General features: G+C 38.3%; 1 protein-coding gene across 1 annotated transcript; it reads left to right on the top strand.

Moving 5' to 3' along the window:
* Positions 1-4,059: 4,059 nt before the first annotated feature.
* On the top strand, positions 4,060-10,566 carry meox1 (mesenchyme homeobox 1). The gene is made up of 3 exons (XM_060890412.1): positions 4,060-4,971; positions 9,068-9,240; positions 9,839-10,566. The coding sequence occupies exons 1-3, from the start codon at positions 4,491-4,493 to the stop codon at positions 9,959-9,961; spliced, it is 777 nt and encodes a 258-aa protein (XP_060746395.1). The 5' UTR covers positions 4,060-4,490; the 3' UTR covers positions 9,962-10,566.
* Positions 10,567-12,303: the final 1,737 nt, after the last annotated feature.

Raw genomic sequence — 12,303 nt, 5'->3', positions numbered from 1 at the left:
TGTCATTGCAGGTTGAGTGATTAAGGAAATGATATTCAAACGATGAGCAAAGTTCAGTAGTCTGGAGAGGCTGGAGCCGTATGAACTAAAAGAATGAATGGACTTTTTTCAAACCAGAACATTTGCTTTTAAGCTGTTGCTTAAAAAAAGTATTTGGTAGGTAAGGTGTAGGAAGAAGAACGTCTTTAGGAAACTATTCATCTGTACTAAAACAGACTTGAAACACACAGTAGATCAGGATTAATAGCTTAGTAAAACAATAGAGAAGTGCAACAAACCATCCTCTGGTGACAATAATAATAATTGTCACCCTGGAAACATATGTTGTTTCCAAAAAGAAATTCAAGTTTGCATTAAGGGCAAGTTCGGTGACGCTGACATAATATGCAATACATGTGGAATTCATTGTGAAAATTACATGACAAGAGAGAGCATAATGTGTTTCCTTCCAAAACAAACCAAGCTTTGGCATTATCCTGCTCCAACCATTTGATATTCATATGCTGAAGATGAAAAAGCAGCTAAGAACCGATGAAATGGAAACTAACCAGTAATCCATGATGACCCAAACGTACCTGAGCGAAAGTGATAGATGCAGAATCCTGAGATGGAGCTAATGTGGCTCACTGTCAGGGGCAGCAGGCCTCTGGAGGCAAGCTCATTCTCTGCAGATGTTCCACTGAAGGCAGAGAAAAATACCACAACCATGAATAACACACTTCACAAAGCAACAACAATTTATGATACATGTAAGATGCACTGAACCAGATCTACTGATTCAACAAACAGAACGCTTTAGACCTGAAACCATAAGTGCCCTGAGAATTCAAATGCTGGAATATAAGACATTGCTCACATGCGTGTCAGCATGACAGTGACGGCTAGGGAGTTACAAACCAGTTGACCATGCATGCATGGAGGAAGGTGTGTGTTTGTTTGAGTCTTTCAAGTAAACTGCATACTTGTATGATATCGGAGGACGTGTTTACAGAGGCAGTTCCCAATCAGGATATTTAGCAGGCCAGTGCTTAATCCTGCAAAGCCTCAGGAGAGTGACTGAAAGTATGGTTCAAAGAGCAATTTACGTTGCAGGAAGTCTGGCTCTTGGCTGTTTGGAACCGGACAGGAAGGTCTTCCACAAACACACAGTACAACAGTTGCAAGCCATCCCTTAAGACCAAGAGGCACTCCCCTACGCGCAGTAAACACCAAAGAATAAAGGATGCTCCTTAAACATACTGCCAGTGGCAACATTTAGCAATGCTGTGACATGAGAAGAAAATATAACACCCAAATATAACTATTTCTGTAGAAGAACTGTGCATGATGTTCAGGTCTATGGTATTTTTGTTACATTTCCACCACAAGGGGGAAGCATGAATTTGTTTTCACCCTATATCAGTGTTCCTCATTCCCCAAGAAACCGTAAGCCACACAGTTTGCTGTACAATTAGAAACACTGACAAAATTGGTTAAAAATGATTTAACAAAAGAAAAATAAATAATACTTATATTCATTCATCTTCAGTCATATACACATACACCCTCATACACATCTATGGTCGATTTTTTTAGTCATTACACCTACTGACTGATTTTTTTTTGTAAGTCTAAGAAAACTGCAGAACCCAGAGGAAGACTACTTGGACACAGGGAGAACATGCCCTGAAACTGTGCCACCATGTGACCCTCAAGCATCACTGGACGTGATGCCTCACAGATGGCATTCACTGCCCGTGATGCCACCCACAGAGGTGACAAAAGCTTTTTGTCATTTTATTTTTGCAGAAATATGAATATGAAGGGATGGTTTTGCTTCAGGACTTAAAAGAGAAGCTTTTGTTTCTTTTCTTTTCTTTTCTTTTCTTTTCTTTTCTTTTCTTTTTTCTTTTCTTTTTTCTTTTCTTTTCTTTTTTTTCTTTTCTTTTATTTCATTTTCTTTTCTGAAGGTTATACTTGTTTGGAAAAAATGTAACATCAAGTGATATGATTTACACATTGTGGAGGAAGTAACTTCTTTTTTACAGCCACTGCTGCCACATGATATATAATCTAGGGGCTAAAACTATATTGCATAAAAATAAAAAAACAACAACATGAAAACAGGATTTAACATAATTATAATTTGGTGCACAAGTTGACTCATTATTATCCAGTGTTACAGTAAACATTATGCAATCAGCATGTGTGTGTGTAGGGCCTAGTGTGCTGAGTGAAGTGGACATCAGCAGGGGTACAGAAGGCCCATAGGCTCCTCTGGGCTCCCACAGCTTTCTGACCCCAGACTGTGATGACCCAGTGTGCCCATACTCCTGCCTCCCGTCCACTTCATCTTCCCTTGTGTCATGAAGATGGATCAAACGAAAACATGAAAACACTCTCACTGCCCTGAAACTGCCCTGTCAGAGTGACAGCAACAGGTTTCAGTTTGGGGTGATCAACTTTTGACTTACGTTGACTTTCCCTCCAAATACACACACACACACACACACACACACACACACACACACACACACACACACACACACACACACACACACACACACACACACACACAGACACACACACACATACACACACTCTTTCTGTCACTTCTCACACACACACACACACACACACACACAGACACACACACATACACACGCACAGATATACAGCTCTCCCGCAGATGGCCTTCACTAACCACAAATGCTGGGTAACCCCAGACCCCTGCGGTTATGGCATGGCCCACAATGTCAGTAAAGAGGGGGATGCTTCATGGCTCAGATATTCGCTAACTAAAGGGAAAGGGAAAAGATTTCAGGCTGACCTCAGCCCCTTCAGGCTCAACCGAATATTCTGCTGGAGGTGAGGAGAAGGCCGCCTGCACAGTGCCAAGAAACAGTATGAGGAAAAAGCTGGAGCATCAACCACAATTATTTACAAATAGCAATGTAAACATATAATTTCCATCATTCCCAACAAGCCTGAGCCCCAGAGATGGATTCAAACCTCAAATGTGCTGAAATAACAGAGCAGACCGCACAGCAGCTAAAAGCAATGATTCAGTACAAACATTCACTAATAACTCGAACTGATAGATGCAGTAAGAGAGCCAGAGGCAAAGAATGTGAGGTAATGGTCCAAAGTATGTGCAGAAATAACAGTCTGACCACATTCACAAAATGCACCCACACATTGTGCTTAAACAGCATCACTTTCAGTAATTACCTTTGATTAACCGTGATAAGCACAAGATGCCTCAAATGATACCACTTATTAGAGGGGTTGACCCATAAACTAACATAACATAATATTTATCATAACCAAATATTTACACATTGCTAAAATAGGTTAGAAAAATACAAATTGTCCGACCTTTTCTAAGTGTAATTACCTTTGGAGAGGTAATATTTTTGCACTTAACTGGGAGAGGAAGTGTGTTCATCTTTCAATAATTGCACATTTTAAGTGGATATTTTACTGTAAACCGCTTTTGGAGCTTATTACAGTTACAGTTGAATTTAATTGTAATTACAGACAGAAATAATACATATTTAAATATCATCCATATCTGTTTGAGTATATAAAGCTGATGTCATTCAAATTGTTCTGGAAATAACAATTAGTGCTTATATTACCAAATGTATGTTCAAATATTTTCTTTTCTTAAGCTTAATTTTTATGTTTAATGGAAAAAACTACATCATTTTTACAACATTGTAGAGCAGTTAATTTACCTCTTACTGCCTCTGCTGTCACACACAATATGATCTAGGGGTTAAAACTAAATAGCAAACAAATGAAAAATGAGGTTTTGAGAACAAAAAAGTTGGACCAATTTCCCATGTGGGTGTTCGTTTTTATATTTTACAGACAATGTTCCTTTAAAAGCATGTGCCTGGAAATCCCATTAGATGTGCATATAAAATTCCCTCTGTGATTAATAGTAGATGAAGCAGGGCTGGGTTGGAGGGTACCAACATGTGGCTTGCAGGACTCCTCCTCTTCAAGCTCACGTTACACTCCATAAACTTGCCACTCTTTTCCACCTAAGTGTTTAAAAGGGAGGTGGGATCACTTGATAGGAATGCCTCAGAACTGTGAGAGTGGCCCATGCAGCTGGGAGTGGATACAGTGGGTTAACCTTAATGCTGAATGAGAGAGTGTGAGAGTGTGGGCCACAACGTCTTCACACACACAACACTTTCCGAGAGCCAAGTAGTGAGAGAGAGACAGAGAAAGAGATGCTGCAGTAACACTACTGGTGGAAGGTGCCTGACCTCACACTTGGTGTTAAGTTATAGACCAACACTCTGAAGCAAGTGTGAGTGTGCGATTTGTCAGGATTGACTCTGCAAGATGACGATGCTTGTGTAAAAACAAACGCTAAAGTGGACGTTTCCCACACAGACTTGTGTCAGCGCTGGTCAGCTGCCTCACTAAGGGACTTGGGTGTGTGTGGTGGAGTTTGTGTGTGAGTGATTTCAAGCCTTCATTTCTAATTCAGCATGGATCAACCAGCTAGCAGCTGCATGCGAAGCTCTCATCCTGGCAGTGCACTTTGGGGTTGTGCCAGAGCCCCTCACCCTGCCAGTGTCTCCGGAGGCAGTCTACAGCCCTACCAGCAGGCCTCTTTCTCCCTGCATCAGAAACCTGACTTCCTGGCCTACACAGACTTCTCCAGCTCGTGCCTGGTGCCAGCGCCACATTCATACCCACGAGATGAGAGACTGTACCAGGAGGCGCAAGGAGTGTACCAGCGGGCAGAGTGGCAGTTCAGCCCATGTGAGCCACGTGGCAGGGGCCAGGAGCCATGTCACACGGCTGCTGTGACAGTCGGAGTGGCTGGAGGAACAGACATGAGCAGTGCAGGAGCAGACAGGCTTCCCGAGACAGTGACACCAGGGCTGGAGGCAGATTACTCGCCTCAGAACATAGCCACAACCGATACAGAGAAGAAGAGCTGCAAGAGGAAACGAGAACTCACAGGTGAGTCCTTTGTAATAGAAATCGAAATGTTTGTTCCAGTTCAGATACAACAAACAACTCACAGAACAGGTGGATTAACAAGTGTTATGCAAAAATCCTGATCAATATCTCATATAATCAGTTCCACAATGAAACAGAATCAGTAAATTTGCCTTACAGATCAGTATGTTATTTTTAACACCGAACACACTGCATTTGTATTTTTATTTCTGTATTCAATGCTTTTAGTTTAAAAAATTAGTTTATAAAATCAGCTATAAAAATACATAAATAAATTCTGACATGCTAGCAATATGACACATTATAGAAGCTGTATGGAAATTTCACATGTTCAATACAACTTTCAGTGCGGTAGATGACTGCTTCTGAAATTAATAAAAGGTTATTGCAAACAAATTTTATAAATCAAATCTCTAAGGAGGAAATGCAAAGAGAAATAAATGCAATTGCAATGTAATGTATAATTCCTTTGAATAATGGATAATTCTGTTGATTTTTCTTTATTTTGTTGTGAATACCTCAAATTTCATCGAAGCAAAAATAGACCACATTTAAATGATCGACTACTGTACATATCGAATCAACACTTTAAAAAAAAGTTTATTGTGTTGTGCTTTGTTTCTCTAAATTCAGTAATGCTCTTCCATAAGGAAGTAGTTGTTTCACAGTGTGTTATAGAAACAACAAACAACGTCGGGCATAAACAATGAGCATATTGCACTTGCCAGAAGAAAACAGCGAATAAAACTGTATAATTACATCCTCACTTATAATGCCCCAGGCTCTGATATTTTTTTTACAAGAAAGGAAAATTAAAAAACATATAGAAATAGACATGACAGATGACTCCTAATACATAAATCTTCATATATATATATATCATGTTTCCTTCTATTGTTTAAATTCTTCAGCACTTAGGTAATGCTCATGTACACACAGCACTGTTTCCATACTATATATATATATATATATATATATATATATATATATATATATATATATATATATATATATATATATATAGAGAGAGAGAGAGAGAGAGAGAGAGAGAGAGAACGAGAGAATACATACATATATATATATATATATATATATATATATATATATATATATATATATATATATATAGATAGATAGATAGATAGATAGATAGATAGATAGATAGATAGATAGATAGATAGATGATAGGATGCAAATGCTATGAAGAAGACTGTAAATATTACACTAAAAACAACAGCCTATGGTTCAGATTATAGAATTAGTCTAATGGAAACAGTGATACATTGATTCACCTCACCTGTGTTAATGACTGAGGCCATAAAACTGATACTAAACCGCTGGCATGCACAAACATGTACTAAACTAAAATTAAAATATGCAAATATATTGTATACTTTTATATTACATTTTATACCAACACATGGAAACAGATTACAGGTCTGTAAATTTCAGTGATCCCTATGGTTATTGATAATAAAATTCAGAAATGATTAAATCTTTAATAGCTGTAGAAGGGAGCATTTTGCACACTTCCAAAAACTTTGTGCTATTCTGAGCGAAGGAAAATAGAATGGCAAAGTTTGTGGCACATCTGGAACAGGCATTAATTTAAAATTTGCTGTGGAAAGTGAGACAGGGCAGCCTTTTTAGAATAAAGGAAACATTTTTAAAAATAAATGTACTTCCCAAATAGCAGTTTTGTAACTCAGTGTCCAAAAAGGTGTGCTAAATTTCTTTTCTCTCTCTGAGACAACCATGAGTTGTTTCTACAAATTATTAGACAAAAGTCCTCAAGTTGTCTATCTCCTCAATGTAACTACGTCTTATGACTTCATATGCATCTGCTGCTTCTCTTTTGGAGTTACTGTAAGGTAACCCTTACTCACTAACAGTAGAAACATACCAGACCACATCTGTAATATAACTTCCATATGATTCTGCTCCTACATTCTTACCTACTGACATTTTCCTGTCATTAAGCAGTAACCGAATCTTCACTGAACACACTCTGGAAATAGACTGGAGAAAAATCCAGCATTCAAAAATTGAAAGAGTGAAATAGTCTGCAATACATAGGTGTATAACTGCTTTGCATACTTGGAAAAGTGAAAATATTGAGAACAAAATTAACATGCCACACTGTGTGAAGTCGTAAATGCTTACAAGATAATAATTCCCAGATCTGTCAGAACTGTCATTTGTTTTTCACATCATGAGACAACAAAACATTTACAGATTGTACATAATTGTTATCAGATTTACATCACTATTTACTAAACTGATAATTCCAGTATTGCAAAATGATAATAACTTAGCACACAATGCATAGGTAGCTCAGTGGCTATAGTGTCAGCTTACAGCTTGGAAGGTTGTGAGCTTGAACCCCAGGTTTCCAAGGTACTACTGCTGGGCCCTTGAGCAAGGCCCTTAACCATCAATTGCTCAGTTGTATAAAATGATAAAATACAATGTATGTTGTTTTGGATCGGGTGTCAAATGCCGTTAATGTAAAGGTAGAATTGTAGTTTGTTTTCAGGATCAGCTTTATGTTGTAGGAAACAAACTTTTAATAGTAGCTTTAAACGCATGCTGAAAAACCAATTGGCCGCTTTTATTTGTTGACTTAACTTGCAGACTTATTTTGGCTTCATTTGGACCAACAATTTGAGAACATGCCAAATGTCGTTTGTCCTCCAGCCTCCCTGCTGAGGTTAGGGCTGTTCACTAAAACTTTATAGGCTTTTGCTGGTGAAATTTATTGGAGACTGTTCGGTGTACATGCACACACATAGACATGCACACACTTTGCCAGGTGTTTCTCTCCAACCTGCTACCACATGTCCGTGTAATACTCATGACAGTGTGTTTAAACGAATGGGATTCTAATTATAATAAGAACACACTCGCTTTAAGCAACACAGCTTGCCATATAAGAATATTACTGTGCTGTTAGTAAACGGTCTGGCTCTCCGAATTCACATCTGCCCGTATGACTGCAGTCCATTTCACATTCTGACTGTGTGGATCTGGAAAACACCAACCACAAATTCTCACTTTGACAAATTATAGACTTCATGCAGGGTTTGCGTCACTTCTTGGTGGTGCTGCTGATGCTGATCTATGATTCGGGAGTTAATTGAGATCATAAGGTTTGGATGGTGCAAACAATTTCTTTGACCAACCAATTCAATGGAAAATGTTCAACCTGCCATGTCCTCACACACTGTTTTAAGTATTTTATAGACAGCTTGACAAAAGTCAGAGTCTCCGCTTCATAGCAAACTAAATTTTCTGTTTCTGCTCCATTGTGGGCTGTCAGATTGAATTACTGTGGCAAAGAGTGCAGAAGGCATGAAAAGAACAGACTCCATACACACACACACACACACACACACACACACACACACACACACACACACATATGGAAAATTATTAATGAAGCTAATTCATTAGATACCAACAAATAAATTCATCTTTAATCTCAGAAACAATATAAGAATTTGTATTTTTTTTTTAATAAAAGCTTTAGTTAGCTTTAGTTAACATACACATACACACATACACAGAAACTGGGACCAGACAAATCTCCCCAAAAGGTCAAAACCTGGACATTTGTTCTCCACTAGGATATAAAGAACATGCCCACACACAAACACACAGAGAAAGACACACACTTCAGCTGTACCCATCCAACGCTTTGTTCTTTTAGTAGCGATTTTAACAATGTTTCGGTGCATTCCTTCTTAACACGAGACCTCTGTAACCTGTTTGGCATGCTCTCTACTACCTCGACACACTATAACTTGGTCCTATGGCTCCTCTAACTCCATGAAAGTATGTGGCCTGGACAGGTCACAAGATCCAGTAAATAAATTGTAAAGTGGAAGTCCTTTAAACATATAATGTGTGAAATGGAGGTCAGGCATTGGAATGTATTTTAATGTTTCACCCTTTTTTTTGTAGAAAACTCCATATAGTATGAAACAATGTACTACATTACAACATTGTCATAATATAAGCAAAAAAAAAACAAAAAACTGTTTGAACGCCTGTTACCTCAGCCTTTTTGACCTTTCCCCTGATCTGAACATTTCAGATATCCAGGAGTCTGGATTTAAGCCTGACTCAAATTGTAAGGCAAGGAAGGAAAGGACAGCCTTTACTAAAGAGCAGCTAAGAGAGCTGGAGGCCGAATTCACTCATCACAACTACCTGACCCGCCTGCGTCGCTATGAAATTGCTGTTAACTTGGATCTCACTGAGAGACAGGTATAAGACTTTCACCTGTTTTTTTTACTATGGTATAATGCATTTTTTTCAGCAGGTATGCATTTTTATGCATCCCACTAAATCAGATGAAATATTTGTAAAGCCTACTCATCACTGCTCCCCACACGTGTCCTAGTCGGCACACACACGTATATGCACACAAAAAGCTATATGTCTCAAAACAGTTTAGGAATCGTGCTCAAGTCCGCTGCAACTCTGTGTGCATATCTCAACCCCCAATATATTTTAAATTTCTTGGCCTTATGCCACATTTGTCTCTCAAATAAATGACAGGCAGACTGGGAAAAGGGAATAAACTTTAATATAGTGTGGGAACAGATGGCCTAAGCTGCTCTGTGTTCAGGGGTCATGCTGAGAAGGAGGGCCAAAGGTCAAGATATAACTTGAGCTTCTCTGGGTTTAAGCAGCAATACAGTTAGAGTGTAAGTTAATCTATTACAGTACTAAACACATACCACTTTGTATTTAAGAACAACATTTAAAACAACTCCATCAGCGTATGAAATGTATGAGTTGGTGTATAACATTTAAAATGAATACCAATGCTGTTTATAGTAACAGTGACTATTCTCCATAGGTAAAGGTGTGGTTTCAGAACAGACGTATGAAATGGAAGAGGGTGAAAGGTGGTCAGCCGGCTTCCCCTCACGACCTGGAAGCAGATGAGTTGGATTCTGCAGCCTCGCCTAGCTCTGAGTGATGACCCTGACTTCCACTTTTACTAAGAGACACGTTAAGGGATCCCTGGCTGCTACAGAGGAGCCATAAACATGAAATGAACATGATGTCAGGTTTTCCACCAGTCTCATCACACATTCAGATAAACTGGAGGGAATTATTTTTTTTTGGATGGACAGCATTCTCAAGGGCCATTGGTGTGGACATGCTACTAAAGTGAAACTCGTATATTCACATTATCCACTCACAAACTGAGAAAGTCAGACCAGAGATTATATTTGTCAAACATAAATTTAACCCATATTCATTGTTTAAGTTCTGGTTTGCCTGCAATGATGACACTACGATGAAATCACACTGCAGTGGCAAAAGCTTGAAAGCTGCCTGTTACAGAATCACTTACATTTTATGGATTGCTCGTCTGATGCCAAAGCACCAAATCTCAATGTTAACTTTCTTTGTTTTTATTGTAATTCATGCTGTCATGTTTTATTTTTATTGAAAAGTTGTTTTCAATCGTTGTTGTACCTCTTTTGTTTCATTGAATGTAATGAAATTGCTAAAACACAGATGGTGAATACTGTATTGAAAAATGCAAAAAGTTAATAAATTACTTAAGAATGGAAACAGTTGCAAAAGTTGAATAATAATTTGAAATCATAAAGTCATCCCTCTTGGCTTACAGTAAGACACTCTATGTTCTGGCATTTTTGTTTAGTGGTCTGGGCTCCACAAGTACCTCTTAAACTTTCTAGACAAATATATATTTTGAATGTTTGAAGAAATAGAAATTTAAAAATGATTTATAGTTCACAAGGGACTGTAATACAACTTTATGCCTCATACGTCTTGTGCCAAGAATGACATTTAAAGTAACATATTATCCATTTTCACGTATGAGCCGAGAAATCGGTTGGATGTGTTCTGTGGATTTTAAAGTCTTCCATCATTTATGATAAATAACTTTTTCCAGGGATGATTGTTTGCAAGCGTGAGATATCGGATGGTGTTATGGATAATATATGCTGCAACATGTATTAGATCTGTGGTTGGTCTGCATTCTACTACTTTTGACTGAATCTAGAGTTTATCATGTGTACATGCAGGAACAGCACCCACTTGAAGGCTCTCACTCTACCTGAGTGTTAAATAGTCTCTACATACATTTGGCTTAAAATGGCGACTTGGCCTTGATTCTAGTTTTAACGGAAGCATCTGGTTGAATACAAGAATTGATCTGAGTCCTGAGTGGAATTCTGACAAGCCCGTGTGGGAGTCTGACACACACCAGAAGTCTGGCGGCTGACCACTGGCGTAGGAGAATAAGGGAAAAAATAGGTGGGTATGGGTGCAAAGATGACTTCTCAAGTGCAGGATGTTGTTGTAGCAGGTAGCCAGTCATCTAATTTCCTGCTTCCCAAAGAAAACAGTGGTAAAGCATCCAGCGTCCAGTTGCTTTACAATGGTGGGCCTATTCTAAAGACATCCAACCAAACAAAACCTGGAGAGGTGAGTGGCCTCTGTGCTGGATTGGCGGAGGAATGGTTCCATACGCACCCACAGTAGGACCTAACTCATTCAGCAGTCCTGACCCGAGCCAAACACAGCAGCCCTTAGCCCATCCTTCTGTACTTCCTCTGCATTCCACTCGTATGAGCACTATTATTATATTAAGGTAATGGCTGTCAAAATAAACTCTTCACATAAAGCATACTGTAATTATAGTATTAGGTCTCCTAATGAAAATGGACATATAGTGGGTAGCAGTTCATTTACACCTATGACATTTTCAAAAAATAAATACTCTTGTGTGAAAACATATATTAGATTTCCCTTTGCAAGGATGTTAAATCTAATATATTTAAACAAAGTCTAACTTTTTTCATGACCAAATGAATTTATAGAGATCTAAGATTCATACATAACATATGTGTGCTTACAATTTATTAGACAAATAAACTGACAAAGTTAAAGTTAATTAAGCAGATATAAACATTGCATAAACATATGCTGAACTAGGATAAAAAGGACAAAAGAACAATAGCTATACAACTGTGATTTCTCAGTTTTGTTTTTCCCATTTATCACTTAATAATGGCAGAAAAGCTTTTTATTTTTGCAACATGGCATTGCAGAGACAAAATTTTTTGGAAGAGTGTGTACGATGATGGAAGCAGACATCACTTATCGACCTTCTTTAAACAGCTTAAAGACACTTGTGAATACAGGATTTGTGAATATCGTCGCTGTCGGGCGGAAACCTCGTATGTCCAGATTTGGTCAATTTCATATTTTTTCACATATCGATACTATACTGGTCAGTCCCCACGTGGGTCTGTTATTTTTACAAGTTATTAACCAATC

This window comes from Tachysurus vachellii, chromosome 2 (assembly GCF_030014155.1).
Source record: "Tachysurus vachellii isolate PV-2020 chromosome 2, HZAU_Pvac_v1, whole genome shotgun sequence".
Lineage (NCBI taxonomy): Eukaryota > Metazoa > Chordata > Actinopteri > Siluriformes > Bagridae > Tachysurus > Tachysurus vachellii.
The sequence above is the reverse complement of the archived record's forward strand: the minus strand, read 5'-3'. Positions and strand labels throughout refer to the sequence as shown.

Bases quoted from the DNA above. Each gene is read 5' to 3' on its own strand.
- meox1 (XM_060890412.1), top strand. From the start codon at position 4,491: ATGGATCAACCAGCTAGCAGCTGCATGCGAAGCTCTCATCCTGGCAGT. The intron at 4,972-9,067 runs GTGAGTCCTTTG...TGAACATTTCAG, and splicing joins GAGGAAACGAGAACTCACAG to ATATCCAGGAGTCTGGATTT. The intron at 9,241-9,838 runs GTATAAGACTTT...TATTCTCCATAG, and splicing joins TGGATCTCACTGAGAGACAG to GTAAAGGTGTGGTTTCAGAA.